Below are 20,569 nucleotides of genomic sequence, written 5' to 3' on the forward strand. Positions count from 1 at the left end.
GAGAAATTTCAATACAAAGTAACAACTAGACTACAGTAAAAGTATAAGGTGGTTGTTCTCAACAAAGGACGAACACTTCTCTGCTTCAAATCCTTGGCTCCTCCTAAAGTCCAGACTCAGGCTCTTCCTCATCATCTGGCCAGAGCAAATACTTTTTCTGTGCCCTGTTATTTCCCTTTTAATCATAAATGTGCTATTTTGTTACAAAACGGTTTGTTTCATATATTCAAATCTGTTACCTTTTTCTGAGATTTCCTTTTTTTCTCCTTTTATTTTACATGTTTTTCTATGTATTCTTAAATTTTTTAATCTTGATTATTAGCAAAAAATCAAATAAAAGTTAATTTTTAATTTAGGTTTTTCGGGCTATATTAATACATGAATATGATACAAAAATTTCACTTAAAAGTGAAAGTGAAGAGGCCGGCCCCATAGCTTAGTTGTTAAGTTTGTGCACTCTGCTTCGGTGGCCCAGGGTTTGTGGGTTTGGATCCTGGGCGAGGACCCACACCACTCATCAGCCATGCTGTGGCGGTGACTCACATACAAAATAGAGGAAGACTGGCACAGATGTTAGCTCAGGGCTAATCTTCCTCAAGCAAAAACAGAGGAAGATTGGCAACAGATGTTAGCTCAGGGCCAATCTTCCTCACCAAAAAAAAAAGTGAAAGTGAAAGAATGTTTAAAAAGCGAAAGTTTCCCCTCTAAGTTTCCCTACTCCGCAAAGACAATCATTTACTAAAGAGCTTCTTTAAGAATCTTCCCCTAAGGGGAAGCCATTTTATATAATTCTATATGCAAGGAAAATATACATATTTACTTAGTGTTTCTAACTTTGTCCAGGCAATTCTCCTTGGCTTTCCAGGTATACAATAATTTAATCATTTCATCTTCAGTGAATGATCATTTTTGCCTCCTCTTTTCCTATATTTATGCCCCTTCTTTCTTTCTCTTATCTACCAACACTGGCTAACAACTTCCCAAACAACAGCGAATAAGAATAAGAGAGTGGGCATCCTTATTTCACTGCTGACTCACACGGGAATGCATTTAGCACTTTATCATGTGATTAGTTACTAGCTTTGGGTCTGAGAGAACACTTACCCACATGGGCACACTCATGTATTTATTACACAAACGACATATTATTACATTCACACGTAAAATGTTCAACTAGACAAAGTCCCAGTAAAATAGAGGCAAAGAGAAAGGCTGCCTTCTCCCTTTCCTATCCTCCCAGACCTTTCTGCTATGTATTTATATGGGCAAAAATACAGTGAAACATAGTGGTAAATTTATTTACACACATAGGCACATGCTGTACCTATAAATTCTACACCTTGCTTTTTTCACTGAATGTGCCTGATAATGTTCCTGTGAGAGTCCCTATACATCTACTTTATCCTTGTTAGCGGTCACATTTTCTGTTACTCCATAGTATGTGAATACGTGTGTGTCTCTCCATGATTCATAGTTCTTTTCATCATTCCATTACTGTAAAGTACTCAGGCTGTGAGATTAAAGAATTATTCTCATATGGAAATATCCATCTATTCCGATTTTGCTAGGAGGTTTGTTTTTAGGAACAGATGCTTTTTTGGTATCTACTGATAAGACTCTTTGGGAGGTGGTTGCACAGAGCTGAGAAAAAAGAAGTTGCTTTATAATCTTTTAAAATTCCTCTGTCTTTGGTTTCTATTCTTTTTTTTTTTTGAGGAAGATTAGCCCTGAGCTAACATGGGCCACCAATCCTCCTCTTTCTGCTGAAGAAGACTGGCCTTGAGTTAACATTCGTCCCCATCTTCCTGTATTTTATGTGGGACACTTGCCACAGCCTGGCTTGCCAAGTGGTGCATGGGTCCACACCCAGGATCTGAACCAGGGAACCCTGGGCCGCTGAAGTTGAACATGCGAACTTAACCTCTGCGCCACTGGGTCAGCCCCATTGGTTTCTATTCTTCTTGATCTAAAAAGCTCCTTTGCTGCAATCTCTTCTTGAGCCCAGCAAGCCACCTGCATTTCCCGTGCCTATGCACAGGCCTGGTGTCTCCCAGCTTGCTCTCCCACTCTCATACCCTCCAACCCGGCTACCACCTCCTCTGTCAATACTCATTACAAAGGCGATGCTTCTCAATTTGTCTGTCTGTTTGTCACACTACAAAATGAGCTCTGGGCAGTGTTTCTGCTGACCGCACCCCTGGGCCTGGCATGTAGCAAGCCCTTAAAGGTTTGCTGAGGTATACTGTGCAATGGTAATGTTAAGTTATCCACGCTTTTTTCTTTTTTCCACATTTTATGCAATGCCATTATTGTATTACTTGTACACACTTGCCTCTGTGTGTTTTAAAAGAGCAAGTTTTCAACAGTACTATTTGCAATGGCATGACTCTACCAAAAATAATATTTTATTCTAAAAATATTAAAATACAGTTAGTCAATCAACATTATTTACAAGCTACCCATAATCCAGCTACCTAAAACAACTTTTCCTTTTTTCTTGTTTCCCACATCCACATTTAGATCTAGTTGTAATCACATTATTCATTGGGCTTATGGTTGTATTTACACTAAATTTATCGATTGACCTGTAGAATTAAACATGGAAGAACTAAAGGTCCACCCTTAGGGAACAACTGCACCCCCAGAGGCCCCTCCGGCCCCTCCACTCCACTCTGCATTAAAGTGCGGGGAGTCGGCAAAGCCAGCTGGCTCTCTCCTAGGGAAAAGGAACACACCCGGGGGGTAACGCCTTCCTCCTTCCAGCATCTCGGGGGGCCTGTGGCCTCACAGCCTGCTCCCAAACTCATCCTACAGCACAACCTGTCAGTCAGCCTGGCTCTGCTCACTAGTTTTTCTTGAATAATACTGACCTATAGCTTTTATTCATGCAGGTGGGATATTAAGTGAAAGCAGGTGCCAGTTGGGGCTTTTAATTATTCCCATTTCAAGCCATTTTCCCTACTGATAAGATATAGGAAAAGAGGCCAAAAAAAACAGAGAGGGGTGTAAAAATAGGGATAGCCACTCCCACAGAAGCTTCTTGCCTGGCTGAAACCAAGGAACTACCCAGCAGGGATCTCAAGGAACCCAAAGAATGTGGCTTAATCTTTATCCCAAATGCCACCTTTCTGCAGCCAGAGAAAAGCAAACAAGAAGGAAAATTATAGCCCGCTCTCTCTTCAAAGAAAAGAGAAGTGTGGCTTATACTATGGAAAAATTTCTATTTGCTTGTAAAGGAAGACACACAAAAAAATCAAAATAGCTGTGCTACGATGGTGGGATTAAGTGTACTTTTTCTGTTTAAAACTTCCTTTTTATAATATACTTTCATAAAAATAAATGTGACCCAACATAGGCAAGCAAAAAAATCTTCATAATCAAAGTGATACCATTACGAGAAGACTCTTCATTCATTCATCATCTTGTAATGAAAACCTAGAAGGTGCCACCACTTTACTAATAAAAAACGTCTCCAAGAGACTCATGTTCTCATGATCTACACATGAAAACAGATAATTCTAATATTATGTAAGTGTCTATATTAGGGTTCATGCCCTGCAAACAAATCCAGCTCAAACTAGTTCAAGCAGCAAAGGAGAATTCACTAGAAAGATATTGGGGTAGCTCACAAAGTACACAGAACTAGTGGAATCAGGAGCGCCTCCTTTCAAGTGCGCACTAGGAAAGAAGGACGCTCTTCTCCTGGCTTCAATGTGAAAATCCCAGGAAACTTCATCTGACTGGCCCTGCCTGGGTTACCTGCCAGCCCCCTGGAACAACCTCTGTGGCCAAAAGAGCAAGGCTCTGATCAGAAAAAAGGTATTGGTAGAGAGAAAAACAGCAAGATCAGGCCACAGGAGGAATCGTCACTTTATAAAAGGGTATTAAAACTACTTATGAAAAATGTCCTGTGCAAGTACAAAGAAGGCTATTCAGGGGCCTTAAAAGATGGATAGCAGCTTGTCAGATGGAAAAATGGAGAAAAACACGCCAGGCAAGGGGACGGCACCAAGATGGTTGTCTTTTACCCTGTGGTGGCAGGGGTTTTTAAGCGGGGGCCGAGGGTAGAGTGGATTGCTAGGAAATGACATGTATGATTTATTGTTTATTTTTTTTTAAATATGACAACAGGAGGCACATGGAACCTGGTTGGGAACAGAGACTGACGACAGGAAAACTGGTGTGAAGGTTGCTGGAATAATCAAGCTGATAGGTTATGAGAGGGCCGGAAATGAAGATGGAGGAGAGGAAAGGTCAAGAGCCTTCCCCTCAAACTGGTCTGAAGAATTTTCTTTTTCTCTTTTTACACCATACACAGCCACAGTAACAAAAACCCCTAGGTTTCAATATTACATTACCTAACCAATTATAATAAGTTGCAAAAATGGGACTGAATTTAAGACATTTAAGACAAAACAAACATTTTCTGCCAAAAAAATCTTGCAGAATAGAGACACTTAATAGAAGAAATTCCACTGCACTACATAAAGGTTCAAAGCAGCAAAGCTTATTTTAACTTTCATGCGTAAACCAAATAATCACCCATTACCAGCATTCAAAATAGGTTTCCTAGCAATCTGAAGTATTCCTCCCAAGTGCATTTCATCTTTTCAGCTCCCTTCCAGTGTTCTGAATTCTTTGGCTTAGCTGCTGGCTATAAATAGGACATTGGTGATTTGTTTCAACTATGCTCCCTTCCTCAAACAGGGAGACACATACACACCAAATTCAAAAAGGACACATTTTTAATTCTTTAATCTCCTCTATGGTACCCCTCATTTTCATGAGGACCAGTCTTAGATGATCTGATTACCTACCTGCATATTCATAGAACCACTCTAAGCACCTCTTACTTGAAAACGCTTCTTCTTCAGTCTTTATTCTAGTTGAATCATATTTTCTATACATGCTAGAAATTGAGAAAGCAGTTTCAAGTTATTTAAAGTAAACATACGGAGTTCTTTTTAAGTAGCAGATAGTTTTTATTATTTTACTCAAACCAGACATCTATTCAATCAGTATTTCAAGTATACTTTAAACATTTTACTTCCTGCACTCAGAACCTTCAGCTTTTATAACTATAGTTTTAAACACAGTCACACCCAAGATAGAATTAAATGATAAGCATTTAATACAGGTTTTTCTCTGATCAACAAATAATCAGTAAGAACTGAATAGGATGGGTATTTGATATTCTCCCTTCTACCTCACCAGCCAGAGCTAACTACAAACTGGTAGTGAGATACAGCAAGAAACGTCTAAAGTGTTTTCTTCAATTGCTGACCCCAGAACTCACTCATGTCTCCACATTAAGTTCTCCTGACCTCTGTGTCTTACAAGCCAGGCTGGGCACAGAGCACAGTCTAAGGAAGAACCTGTCAATATCAGACACCTCAAGGGAACATTAAGCAAATAAAAAGAAACATCAAATTATGTTCAAGCCTCCAGGAAAAAAAACCTCAGGAGAGAAAAGCACAGAGAAACCCAGGCTTCTGCCATTCTTGTATAATCTCCAAGTACTGTGGAAATAGCCAGCATAAACTGGAGAACTGAACCAGAAAATACACATCCTCCTCCTGCAACACTGCAACCTCCTGCAGGAATTCCTTATTTCATGTTGACCTGGGGCTCAGAACCAAGACATTCCTTACACAGGGAGGGGAGGAGGCACTACTTTTTTTTTTTCTCTCCTCAAATCCCCCCAGGACACAGTTGTATATTTCAGTTGTGGGTCCTTCTAGTTGTGGTATGTGGGACACCACCTCAGCGTGGCCTGACGAGTGGTGCCATGTCCGCACCCAGGATCCAAACCAGCAAAACCCTGGGCCGCCAAAGTGCAGCATGTGAACTTAACCACTGGGCCACAGGGCCAGCTCCGGCACTACCTTTAAAATAGTGATTTCACTAGAAAAAATGCGTATATACTTTTTTTATCCATTCTTTATGTAAAAATTGCCTAAATAGTTATAAACACTTATGAATATAGTTTTTCTTTTTTTCAAGAACAGGCTTTTTTTTCCTTTTTTTTTTTTTTTAAGGACGATCAGCCCTGAGCTAACATCTGCTGCCAATCCTCCTCTTTTTACTGAGGAAGACTGGCCCTGAGCTAACATCCGTGCCCATCTTCCTCCACTTTATATGTGGGACACCTGCCACAGCACAGCTTGACAAATGGTGCGCAGGTCCACACCTGGGTTCTGAACCAGCGAACCCCTGGCTGCTGAAGCAGAACATGTGAACTTAACTCCTGTGTCCCGGGGCTGGCCCTTTATTTTCCTTTTTAAGGCATGCTTTTTGGTGAGGAAGATTGGCCCTGAGCTAACATCTGTTGCCAATCCTCCTCTTTTTTTTTCCTCCCCAAAGCCCCAGTACATAGTCGTATATCCTAGTTCTAAGTCATTCTAGTTCTTCTTTGTGGGATGCCATCACAGCACGGCTTGATGAGTGGTCTGTAGGCCCACGCCCAGGATCCTAACCCATGAACCCCGAGCCCAGGAAGCGGAGCATGCGAACTTAACCACTCAGCCACAGGGCCAGCCCCCATGAATAGATTTTTATTTGCATTGTATATAATGTAAAAATCATATATAATTCTTTTTTGATGAGCATTTATTCATGCCTAGACATTCACCAGACTATCTGTATATACCTCTGATTAGAGACTGTGGGTTTTAATACCAAAAAAGAATAGAGTTACAGGGTGTTAAGATCCTGAAACTGCAAACCACCACTTCTGTATTTCTTCTATAAAAGGTATTCATACTTCCTGGAAATAGAGGCAGATACTGGCTAAGGGTTCGAACAGATATGCTCCAGTCCTGGGCTTGGATATGCCTATCTCAGCTCAAAGTCTGTAATGGTCAATAACCTGAAGGCCTATATAAGACACTGTAATATTTGAATTACTAAAAACACTCTACATAAAAAAGGACAATGGAATACTATTCAGCAAATAAAAGAAACAAAATACTGATACATGTTATTACATGGATGAGCCTCAAAAACATTATGCTAAGTGAAAGAAGCAAGATACAAAAAGACCATTTATATGAAATATCCAGAAAAGGCAAATCTGTAGAGACAGAAAGTAGATTCAAGGTTGCCTAGGACTGGGGTGGGAAGAAGAAGTGACTGTGAATGGGCATCAGGATCTAATCGGAGTGATGGAAATTTCCTAAAACTGATGTGTAGTGGTAGTTGCACAACTCTAATAACTTAGTAAGAAATCACTGAATTGTACACTTAAAATGGATGAACGTTACAGTAGGTAAATACAGCTGTTTAAAACAAAAAAGACCAAGAATGAAACTCAGATAATGCTAGAGATCCCTTTGCCTCTGGTGACATTGAAATGCTATCACTAAGGTACCTCACAGCCTTTTGCAACTCAACGACCAGTTTTTAAACTGGCTTTATTGTACTAAATTGTATTAGAGTATGGTGGGAAAATCAGTGTTATATATAGTCACAAAATGGTATGTGATTATTAGAATTTAACAATTCCCTGATAATACCACCAAAGAAGTATCAAATAACATGGCTTCCCAAAGCTGAAAACCATCAGTCTAAACATCATCTTCAGTGATTATCTTCTAAATCACTGCTATCTTCTTTTAGATGATATCTTCTACTCATCTGGGATATGAATAGTGATATTATTTTCACATTTTCAGAGTCCATCTCTAACCCTCCAACTGACTTGTAGCATATGAAGTATGACAGCAAGAAAGAAACAGAACAATCTCATCTAATCCCCCGGATTTATAGACGTGGAACTCAGGCCTATCAGTGAAGTGACCTGCAGAGCTAGAATGGAGGAAGAAGGACAAAGGTAGAAAAAATTAAAACTATGATGCTTGTTGTTCATTGTTTAAAAAAAAGAACAAGAAGGAAAAATGACTTACTAAAATCAGAGGGAAACAATAAAGATGCCCGAAATAAACAAGTCTAAAAGAGCTCTGGAGTTACCACATTTAACAGTTCACTTGTGTAAAAGAGAAGTGGTTTAAATAGTCTTCTTGTTTTTCACAGTTTCTAACAAATTCTCACTCTTCTGAGAATAAACCTCAGCTCAGCTAGTACTCCAGGCAGCCTCCGAGTGTTCAGTACAGGCAGCCCTCTCTGACCGCCCAGCCCAAGGCCCTTGCAAAGACAAGGACGGGACTACTGTGATGTATTTAGTGAGTGAGACCCTCTTAGGGAACAGATACATACCAATCCTGTGGTCCCCAACAGGCACAGATGGCAAGCCCTTAAAAGGAAAGAAAGAAACTCTACACCAGTTTTGGTGGACCAATGGACTAAGATAAAACTTTAATTTCTAAGAACTCAAATTACCTAATTTGTTTTTGTTTTATAAACCCACATGTAAAGTATCACTAAATAACTACACTTTGAAAGTTCTCCTGACAGAACCCAAAGCAATTTTCCAGTTGCCATCTGCACACTTAGAAGACCCACACTGGATTAGGTAGAAATGTGCCTGTTCGACACGTGTGTCATCCATTTTGATCTCCTGTCTCTGCAACATACCTATCGTGTCTACTTTTCTTGGCAGATAAATCATCTCCAGAGGCAGGTCTTCTCTTTTTCCTTGGCGGCATCACTTTGCTAAAGCAGTCCGAAGAACTGCAAGACCGCAGACTTCCTACAAAACACAGAGGCAAGAGTGCCACGTTAAGGAATGCCACGTCATGACACGTCCGAAGAATATCACCAGCAAATTAAAACTTCCCTGCTTTGCACTGTAAAGGGTTTAGATGCTATTGTAAATGCTATAAGTGAAAAAATAGCTTTTACCTCCTCTTTTGAGAAAACGTTATAGTCAAGAAATAAACTTCTCAATGACACAAATAAGTTAACACTTTCCCCCTAAAACCACACCAGAAATGGAAGTTATCACCACTTCAATTTACTCCCCCCAAATACTAATATAAACCCCCGAGCTTTCAGCTCCTTTTACACGGCCGTGTTCCCTCAGAAGGAACTGCACCGCCACCTCATTTACGTCCTTCATTAGGCAAGGCCAGCTCAACCGGTAACCTTCCATCTAAAATAACACAAGCACATCAGTCCCAATACTCTTAAGCTTCAAGGGATATCTGATTTTAAAAAACCAGAATTGGGACTTTTGGGGCAGAAGCCTAACATAATCTCGAGCAAAATTTCCTAATAATTTTTAGTTTGTTTCTGCCACTTTCAGTCACAGTTTTCAGAAGTAAACTTTCATTTGGTAAAAGATAGTAAAATGTAATAACAACAGACAATAACAACGTGGAACACTTACTGAGACCTTACTGTGAGCCAGGCCCTGTTCTCAACACTTACCAGTATTGAGTCAACCTCACAACAAGCTTATGAACAGAGAACCATCATTACTGCCAATGCAGATGAGAAAACAGAGGCAGAGTTGGGCTTTAAATCCAGACGGTCTTGCTTCAGACCGTCTTAAACTATTATAAATTACAAAACAATTATAATATAATTAAAATACCCCATCTTGGCACAAGTGCTATCATATATATTATGTCGCTTGGTTCCCACAATAACCCTGAATGACAGGCAGGGCAGAGATAATTATCTCTAGTTGACAGATGAGAAAAGCTAAGGCTCAGGCATTCGAGTTTCTTTCCAAGATCTCAGAAGTGTTAAGCGGTGCATTCTGGACTCCACGTCTCTTCTTCCACTGGTCCTTTGGTAGGCCCTGGGCTCTCAATGAGTCACCACGACAGGAGCAAGCACAGGGGTGCTGGGGTTCCAGTGATCTGCATCCACTGAGTTCCAGCTCCTCACCTAACCACATGGCTTGGTCAATCACTGACCTATTCTGGTTCATCATTTGAAGAATGAGAACTGTGATATCTACCTCTCAGGATTTTTATGAGGAAAAAACATCCACTGAGTAAGTTTTTAGGTGCCAAGCATTGTGTGTAGGTAGATGATAGGGATATACACTTTCCGAGGGCCCTAACAGAGGTTTGCAGGCAGTGCTCAGGCTGGACCTCGCAAGTGAATCCTTACAACAACCCTTGGATGTAGGTATTGTCAGCAGCTCCATTTTTACAAATGAAGAAACTGAAGCAGAGAGATTAAGTAACAGCTGGAAAGCATAAGTGAAATCGATGATCGAATCCAAGCAGCCCAGCAACAAAGCCCAAGCTCTCAGCGACTATTTCCTGCTGCCTCTACTAGGTCATCAAAGCAGAGACTGAGAAGCAGAGAAGTAAGGACAGAGCCCTGGGGAGTGTGGATATTTAAGGGACTAGGAAAAGAAGGTAAAAACCTGGGTTGTGAGAAAAATCTAAGAGACTGTAATGTTCTAGAAGCCAGAGGTGGAGAGTGTGCACACAGAGGACGGCTCAGGAAGGAGCGAAGGCACACGATGGATTGAGCAATGAAGTACGGCAGCAATGGGCTGGTGAGGGTGGAAGCTAGACTGCAACGGGGTGGGAAGGACGTGGGGTGAGGGAGTGAACACATGATCATGGACAACTCTTTCAAGAAACCTGCTCTGAAGGCAGGGAGACAGTTGTCAGTAGCTAATAGTCACAACCCTGGTAAGAGCAATGATCAGGACTGGAACCTAAATCCTGGCTCCCAGTTAGGCTTCCAGCATTTTACTAAGTTTCCAGGGTGATACACTTCAGGACCATACCAGACGAAAGCACCTTTTCTGTTATAAACCAGGACTACAGCCCAAATGAGGCGTCTGCTCGGTGCCAGGTACCGCACACTGCATGAGCCTAAGGATCCTGCCTATTCCTTTAGCACAGAAGCAGACCCCACAGGACTAACCGGACGACCGTCAGCCACCTTTCCAAGGGGCCCAAACAGGCCCTGTCCTCCCCAGAGTGGAAGGAGAGTTCTTCAGAGACACCACACACATCCATATCTCACTCCCCACAACAGCAGCAAGAACTGGAAGAGAAAGAGCCAGAGAAGGCGCTGCCCAGCACACAGACACCCCATTCATCTTCCATATAAAATGGTGATCCTGTTTACAAACAACACTAAAGCATACAAAAAGTTCCAAAGAGTTGCAGAGTGACCCAAGCTTTTGCAGACGGCCAACATACAAGAAAAAGATTAATTCATGTCCATTAATGCCTTGGGGTGAGGCCTGCAGAATGAAAAAGTACACCCTCCTAGGTAGAAAGCCTGCCACACTGCTCAAAAATAACAATGTCTTAAACCTGGGGCTTGCTTCTCCCTTCTTGGATGTGTATGTGTGAAGAGAAGACATTTTCTTCCAGTACGGCTCATGGTTTGGTTCCAAGCATCTGGTCTGGCAGTAACCTCTCCCTTCCACCAGTTTTTGCAGAACACAGAGGAAAATGCACTTATCTCTGCAGTTTGTGGGATGATGAACACTATTTAAAATAGTGTCCTCACCAATATTCACCAATAAAGGTTAATCTGCCAGCTCTTCCATTATCTGCTTCTTCATAGAAACATATAATGCCTGGCTTTCACTGAATTCTACTTGTTAAAAGTATCACGTTTTTGGTAAACATACTAACATAAGTTAACCAACTTTTCCAACTTTTTATTTTTTTCCTTACTGATGAATGCTTTGTTAAAAAGTTTCACAAACCACTTTTTCTCATGTTTGTGTAAAACATTCATCTTTGGGCCCCAAATCACCCCAAAATTGGCATTTTATTCTTTCATTTATTCAAAACTTCTAACTTCTAGCTAAGAACCATGGCTTTGTGTAGCTCTCTCCATCCAATCACCGGCATAAGCGATGCTATGGGGCCATCTTTCACAAAGAAGCGACATCTGTTCAGCTCCCTGCTGTCCAGTACAGCTCGGGCCTTCACCAGCTCACCGCCCTCTCACTCCCGCCTCACAGGAAGGACGAGTCAAACTCACCCAGTGAGGTTACCAACGACTACACGTCGCAGCTCCACAGATAGAACCCTAGAACCCATGGTGACAGTGAAAAGTTTCGGCCTACGTAACAAGCAACTTTTTAATGCTGAGGAAAACAAGTTTACTTAAGATAATTTGACAATATGAACCAAATCAACAAAATACAGAGAACACACAACTCAAGGCTTGTTTGCCCCAAACCTGCTCCCCCGTACCCATCACGGCTCCGGGGACAGACCTGAGCAAGAGAAACAACCAGGGTTTTTAAGTGCACGTGCAAAGGGACACCTTGGTTTGCAGGGCCTGCTGGGTCCGCCTGTGCATGCACAGTATCATAGTACACTAATGATAAGGTATAGACATTATTGTGAGTCCTACAGTGGACTCTCCATAAGTATTTGTTGAATAAATGTGTTCCTAGCACATGTGTAAACCAAAGTTTGCTGAAAACTCAGTACCTTTCCAGAGACTTAAAACTTCCATGAATAGATAATACGCCACCGAATTTCCCCCAGTTCTCAGGAAAACAAGCACCCGACTCTGTTTCCCGGCAGGTAGAAATGTGTTTACACACAAATATTTGAGAATGTTTGCTTCTTAAAATAACTGTGATAAGTGGTTTTATAATAAAAATACTTAAACTGAATGAATATGTTTTACAAACTTGTATTTATTCATATTGTTAAATTTAGACTTGACTCAGACCTTGTATCACTTAATCTACTTCAATTAAACACTTTATCTTTAAACTCAAAAAAAATTTAGGGGGTAAATAATATTAACAAGAATGTTACAAAATGTTTATCTCCTTCAAAGAATGAGCTATCTGACATTACAGGTAGATGCAAAAGATTAAGGTTGATGTTTTAAATAATAACTACAGAGCACTTTCAAAGTTATCTTCGCAAATTTAAGGGGTTGTGATTACCATCCCAATTCTTCGGATAAGAAACTGACCCATAAAGTTGAGCCCCTAAAAGTTCCTAGATCAAAAAATACTTAACAAATAAAACTGACTTCCTAATGAACTGTAAGAAATCCAGTAATTTATTTGAAATGATCAGAGCTGCAAGTTTGCATTCTTTGCCAATCATCCAAGAAAAAGCAGGGATGAAAAAGATTTTAGGGATCCATCTTAAATCTTGTTAGAAATATTTGGCAAGTACATATGAAAGAAGAAAAGCCTTTTTATAATAATAACAAACAGGGAAGAAGAGGAGGAGAAAAATCTCAACTAGTAATCCTAAACTATAATCCGTGCTCCGTAACATTACCATGATTGACAATCTGGTGTTCGGTCTGTCTACACAGATGGACAGTGAGTCTGAAATCAACCCTCCCAACTCTCCCATCACTACAAGCTCTTCTTTGATGCTGGGGTGTTTAACACGATCATTAGGAAGGCAATAAAAATTGTCTATATATATATTTTTTTAAGATTTTATTTTTTCCTTTTTCTCCCCAAAGCCCCCCAGTACATAGTTGTATATTCTTAGTTGTGGGTCCTTCTAGTTGTGGTATGTGGGACGATGCCTCACCGTGGTTTGATGAGCGGTGCCCCGTCCGCGCCCAGGATTCGAACCAACGAAACACTGGGCCGCCTGCAGTGGAGCGCGGGAACTTAACCACTGGGCCACGGGGCCAGCCCCCAAAATTGTCTATATATTTTTTACGCAAGGGTTAAGATTTGAGTTCAGGTTCATTTCTTCTTGGTTCAGTGTTTAAAGAGAACAAATGAAATATTCTACTAACTGACCGACCGCATTTTCAAATAAATTGGGTAGTCAATGAATATAGCCATTCTTCCCATATTAAACAACGAGAAATACTGCCAACATTTTTCAACAAGTTTATTCTAATATTTGGCCTCAGAAAATCAATTTTAAAGAGCAACTTGAGTTCACCTGGATCAGACCAAAGGTCCTTTGACGTCTATCCAGCTTGTTTTCATAATAATTTAACTAAGCATGTTATTCTTAATAAATAGTATCTAAGTAGGCGCTCCACTGCCTCTTTTTTTTGGTAAATCTTTTCGCTTGTGGGCCTCAAGTTAGAAAAATCCTGTTCAGGGTTCATTTTCTGTAAGACATTAAATTGTGTGCCCAATTTCTAGTCACCCCCAAACAAGAGGTTTATAAAATTAGAGAAATTTTCTGACTTTTCCAAACTTAGTATAAATGCATGTTCCAATACAAAAATCTCACTAATTTTTCATTTTATTGAGTTCGCTGTATCATAACCTTGTTTCACTTAATAACATTTTACACAGTTCATTCTGCCACTTCAATACTTTTTATACAGCTATTTCACCTCACTTTACACTGAACCATGTCACAACATAGAGTAATTTGATAGATTCCATTTTAAGACATCTTACCAGTAACTAATATTTTATTTCATTTTCTTGAACAGATCATTGAACTACTTCCTTGAAACTATTAGAGTCTAAATGTACAATTTTTATCCTACTATTTAAGAAAAAAAAAATTCCTTTCCTTTCCCTCCAAATAATACTGACTTCCAACATCTACCATCTTCTTCTTTGCTCATTTTTTTGTCCTCTCTGTTTGGCAATTTTTATTCACTCCCTACATGTATGGTGTATTTTGGGCTATTTCTCCAAAGTTAACTCTGTCTCTCTCTTTTTTTCTGGTGGGAGGAAGATTGAGAGCATCAAAGAAAAGTGTTGGAGGAGACAGAGCAAGAAGACACTGACCTCCCTTGCACTTAGTTGTGGCTCTTCCGTAGACAGTTTGTCACAGATACTGCTCAGACTACTGTGGGCTAAAAGATTCGAAGCAGCACTACAGTGATTAACTTTCTCAGATCTCCAAACATTATAGACTTTACGTTGTTTAATTTTTAAAGTACACTCTGTCAGGTATGGTAATCACAAGTGATGCTATAATCAAATTGGAAAATGGTAATGAAATGGACTACTCTACGAAATTACTAATGCTAATTGACACTGACTAGCACTTACAAGGCACCCGGCACCAGCATGTTACACTCCAAACATCAGACACAGCCGCTGTCCCCAAGGGCGAAAGAGGAGGCATAAGGCCAAATACACTTTCCACTTTCGTTTTCCTTAATTATAGCTTACAGTTATTAAATTGCCACATTCAGGTTAAATATTTAGATGTGAAATTACTATAGTAACAATATTGATTTAAATCCGAAGTTTAAAGTTAACCACATAATGTACAAGATTCAGAACTTAGAGGTTTTGTCACCTCAGCTAAGGGAAAGACGACCTAAAAAGGCTTTACAAATACAAAATTCAGCTTTAAAAATCAAAACTACATTAACTCTTAAGTTTAAAGAATGCTCAAAGCTCGCCAAGATATTGTTCCAGAATAGGAGAGAACTGTAGTTTATTTCTTACCTATCAAAACTGGCCCTGAAAATTTTATTTCAGCATTGTTGGTAGTAGCTAAAAGTTAAACACACTTAAATGTATATCAATAGAAGGCTGGAGAAACATACTATGATATATCCAGGAATTAGAAAATTGTGCAGACGTTAAAATATAAAGCAGATGCTTTATAAATGTTCTACTATGAAAAGATCTCCAAGAAACACTGAGTGACAAAAACAAGAAGCACATACAAATGTATACATACTGTATTGGGGGAAAAAAATATCTTCATCATCACCACCACCATCATCATTTGGGAAACAAAAGAATATAAAAGTTACTTCTGGAGAGTCAAATGCGGAGTACTAGTGGGCGATAGGAGGGACCTAGAGGTAATAAAATGAAATAGAAACCTCCACTTTTTGTTTCATACCTTTTCAACACTTCTTTTAAAACCATGTGCACACATTGCTTTTAAAATCATTAAGGAATCTGTTTTTGACTGCCCTTGAGTTGATCTATATTTACTGACACAGAAAGGTCAGGTGAAGGGAGCCGCTGTGGCCTCGTCTTCTAGAACACTCTGGCAGAGTCCCTGCCCACTTCTCTCACTCCTTCCTCCGGCAGGAGTGTCTGATTTAACTCATGACCCAGGGAGAAAGAACCAAGCAGAGGGGCCCAGCCCATTCCAAACTCCCTTTCAGAACCACCTGTCAGCAGAAGCTCAGACCGTGCCACTGTCTTAGTCGCGGGTGAGAGGGGGGACAGCGGGTGTGCTGGCCTGTGCTTATGCAGGTGTGACAGTGATTGGGTGTGAGGCTTCTAATTCAGGTGAAACACTGAAAAGCCTCTGCATTCTTGCTGCACATCTAAACTGTGTTTTCCAACAAAACTGTTACTTCAACCTCCATATTCTGCCTAATTTTCAATTCATTCTGAACCCATTTGGAGGGGAGGCTGGGGAGGGTTCTAAATCCCAAAACCCTCCAAGACATACCATTAAATGAAAAAAGAAAGATGCTGTATAGTATGTACAGTGTGATCTCATTGATGCTAAATAAAAAGACAGTACTATAAAAACATATGCATGAATAAAAATGGCTGAAAGAGGGCTGGGCCCGTGGCCAAGTGGTTGGGTTCACGCGCTCCACTGCGGGCAGCCCAGTATTTCGTTGGTTCGAATCCTGGGCGTGGACATGGCACTGCTTGTCAAGCCACCCTGAGGCAGCATCCCACATGCCACAACTAGAAGGACCCACAACGAAGAATATACAACTATGTACCTATGTACCGGGGGGCTTTGGGGAGAAAAAGGAAAAAATAAAATCTTTAAAAAAAAAAAAGTTTAAAAAAAAATGGCTGAAAGAATAAAATTAAACAGCGTATTGGAGGAGACAGAACGGCTAGACTGAGAGACAGAGGACACTTACTTTTGCGCTATTCAAAATTCTCCAACAAGCATATATTCATATATCACTATGGTGACTTTCAAAATAATTTAAAATATATTTTAATAATTTTTCTTGAAAGTTTTAATAACTATAGATCAAATCCAAGTTTCTGAACTTTATAATTGAATCAGCAGTTTAGAGAAGTGGTTCTCAAAGTGTGGTCTCCAGAACAGCCTCATCAGCATCATCTGGGAGCTTGTTAGAAATGCAAACTCTGGGGCCCCACCCCAAACCTACAGAATTGGAAACCCTGGGGGTGGAGCCTGGTAATCTGTTGTAACAAGCTCTCCCCAGGTGATTATAATGCTAGCTAAAGTTTGAGAACCACAGGGCTAGAGAATCATTTACACTAATTTTCAATTTTCCCATTCATAAATCCTCAGGACCTATATAACACACACACATCCCTACCTAGCTATCAAGTCATTTTTATCTCAATTCAACAAACATTTATGGAATACCTTTCAAACTGCATTACCGCAGTAACTTTTTAGTATAAACTAAAACAGTTCAGTAGAGAAACAATATCTTGAAACTACTGGGGAGAATCCCCAGCCCCTTTAAAGGGACTGAAGTGCTCTGTCGTCAACCAGAGGCCCGGAACAGATCACCTCCCGGGAAGCAGCTGTACCATGGCAGCCTCGAACACTCTGAAAAACATCCTCGACAAAGTAACATCTTGTTATTGGAGGGGATGACAACAATGTAGACCATTCTCAGCTAGAATCTCTCCTTCCTAACTTTCAATTACAAAGCTTGTTTAAAATTAAGGGTGTAAGCATTTACAGATACCTGTTTGGTGATCGTCTTGGCCAACGTCTTCTGTTAGATTCTGCAAGAAATATGTTCATTATTACCAAGGAATCACAAACCATACAGCAAGTTTTAAAATTCAATAGTTTCATAAATAGCTATCTTAACATCCATTATCTAAATTTTTATCAAATACACTTAGAACAATTACTTTAAATAGTTGGTACTTCTGTCTTTAAAAGATTGACTTACTAGCTTATTAAGGGTGTGGTAGATCTTATGAATATTTGCCAGTGTTGAGAGATGAGAGTTCAGCTGAAAGTCTTTAAAAGAAAAAGGGGAAAATTCAGTGTTATTTATTTCCCACACTGCAAAAAGAATGTAAAAAAAGAAGGCTCAGAAGTGAAGACAAACAAATGTTTTGATACAACTGAATATGATGTCCATTAATTTGATATTTATTAAATAAAATACAAGATGCAACTAATGACCTATCCCCTAGAAGTAGAGTCTAACAATAAAGTTAAATTCCCAACCACATGTTAAAGTTGATGAAATTTCCATTTGAATTGTTAAGGTAAAACAAAAATACTTCCGTAGTTGTAAAATCCTACCAGTAATGAACTTGAACTTAAGAGAAAAATATCAATAATGTTAACAAATTAAAGAAGTCACACAAATAGAAGACAGATCTCAAATGAAACATGTTCGCTTTCTCTTTCCCTTTCTCTTCCCCAGAATTACTAGTACAATATCAAGCTTCTGGCAAGAAAATAATAGGAAAGCATGGCAACCATTCGGCATTTCTTACAATGTATTTATTTTGTTGGCTCTTCTACAACAGAGAGAGCAAAAAATGGAATCTAAGCCCCTCCCTCTCCTGTTACACAAATACAGACAAATCAAAGAACTATTTAGGCTGCAAGCTCCGTGCCTAAGGCCAGAGCCCTGTGATGGAGCCCACAGTCATCTGCACTACAACATTAAAATGTTCCACAGAACAGACACACAGAGCAGAAGTCACACTCCCGGAGAAACATGTCCAGATCCAAGAATGCACCACGCATCACCTCTGATGATTTCAGCCTTACACACTAAATCACACACACCACATGAATTAAGTTGCTCCACCTTAGAATCCTGCACAACATAAAACTTTAAACTGTTAGGCTTTCGAATCTCCAATTTCAAATGTTTTTTTGGAAAGTTAAGTATGCTTACATACATATTAGGCTATGCAAATACAAGTTAAAAGTCTATGAATAATTTCATATTTGAACAAGCATCAACAGAAGTATTTTAATAAAATATCAGGATTTACATTAGTTCCTTTTCTTTACTATCATAAAGGTTAGTCTGAATGTAACCTTGAAAAGACACTGTAACTCTCCAAGTTATGCCATTCTGATAAAAAAGAAAAAAAAAATCGGCCCTGCACTGGAATATTTTATTTGGGACATGTATCAGATGCAAAGAGCAGCCGCTACAGTACAAGTTGTCTGTGCAGGGGCTGTGCTCTGGGCTACTGTTCCGAATCTGGAAAGCAGGGTGACTTCCCTGCCAGTATTTAGAAAGCACTATGTACTTTCTTTTCTAAATCGCGCAGCAATCCAGTTCTGGGCTGATCTGCAGGGCAAAAGGGCAGACAGGCAGCAGAGCCCCGACACTGTCAGGAGCAGCAGGCCATACATGTCCAAGTACACATGCACTGCTCTGGCCCACCCAGCGGCAGCCAGCAGCCTGACACCACCGTCACAGACAAGAATGGTCCAAAGAACAAGAGTTTTTGGCTGAGAGACAACCAGAGCAGGGTCTCAGGCTCCAAATGGGCCTTGAATACAGATAAGTGTTAACTGTTTGGCATCTGAATGGTTTAGCCACATTTAAGGTAAATGATGAGAATGTGGCACAAAACCCTATTTTTCATCTTAATTAGTGCAACTGCATGGAAAAGGCTTAAAAAGCATTTGGGGTGTGTGACTGTATGTATGTGTGTATTTATTTACTCATGTTTGTATTTAATAAACATGGATGAGGTCTCTAAAGCCAGAAGCGCCATCCTCTCCTGACCTGCAAGAGGCAACGGGGAGCTCCCACAGACATCGGCCCTTCCATGCGTCTCCTACCAAGCCATAACCCCTGTCTTTGCACTCTCAATTGAAATCCATTATGATCTCGAAATAAAAATTAAACTCCTGAGCCCCGCCAAAAACAAAAACAAAACTGAGAAAACTTAAGGATCTAGATTCTCTTTTCACCGAGGCCACATGGGAGAGAAGAAAGTGGCTTGCCAAAGATCATTCAAGCAATGAGGTCTCTAAACCCCGACATGCTATGCTTTTTTCACCACCTCGATGTCAACTCAATCGTCAAAATTCACATAAGAAAATCTAAATGAATTAAAACCGCAAAATCCTTCCACACATACACAGTTCCTGCCAAAATACCGCTGTGCTTTACAACCCGACTCCGGAGTCTGACAGCTGGTTTGAATCTCAGGTCTAACGGTTACTTCACCTAAATCTTCATGTCCTCATCTGTAAAGGGAGACTACAATGCCTAGATGTGGCAGACATCCATTACAATGCCTGGACCATAATAAGCGCTCAATAAAAGAAATCAATTACCACTATATTCACTTATAGTATTTTCCATACCCCACAGCTATCTAAATGGTCTCTAACTTCTGGAAGTCCAAGTCAAGCCCCACATCAAAAATCCCCAAGTTGGAGCTCCCTCTCTGATGGAGGCATGCCACCTGATACATCTCTACAGACTGCACATTCATACACCACCAGGTGATGTTCATAATGATGGTTGAAACGGATCACAACACGGTGGAGACAATACACAGGAGCATTTAGGACCAGGTTCTAAATATGAAGCTTCACTTTACAGGCAATGAGAGTAACACAGTACATTTCACAAATCACATACATCAGCAGTTCTCCGTTTCCATACCCAATGTCTACTACCATCACCACCCCATCATCACTTCACCAAAAAGAAAAAAGGAAAAACAAAAGGAACAAGCAACACGAGTAATTTATCTTTAGTTTCAATAAGAATCTAAGGCAGAGACACAAATTCAGGGAGAAAAGACAAAAATGGCCTTAAAAGATAAATCCAC

General features: G+C 40.1%; 1 protein-coding gene across 1 annotated transcript in view; it reads right to left on the minus strand.

The window, feature by feature from the left end:
- Window positions 1–20,569, minus strand: part of LOC124236836 (DCN1-like protein 4) — a 68,811-nt gene that overhangs the window by 30,052 nt on the left and 18,190 nt on the right. Inside the window, exons 3-6 of the mRNA XM_046655775.1 lie at window positions 17,692–17,762; window positions 17,479–17,518; window positions 8,533–8,647; window positions 4,818–4,909 (exon numbers count right to left, since the gene is read on the minus strand). Of these exons, the coding sequence (XP_046511731.1) occupies window positions 4,818–4,909; window positions 8,533–8,647; window positions 17,479–17,518; window positions 17,692–17,762 (318 nt within the window). The remainder of the gene's footprint in view (window positions 1–4,817; window positions 4,910–8,532; window positions 8,648–17,478; window positions 17,519–17,691; window positions 17,763–20,569) is intronic.

This window comes from Equus quagga, chromosome 3 (genome assembly GCF_021613505.1).
Source record: "Equus quagga isolate Etosha38 chromosome 3, UCLA_HA_Equagga_1.0, whole genome shotgun sequence".
Lineage (NCBI taxonomy): Eukaryota > Metazoa > Chordata > Mammalia > Perissodactyla > Equidae > Equus > Equus quagga.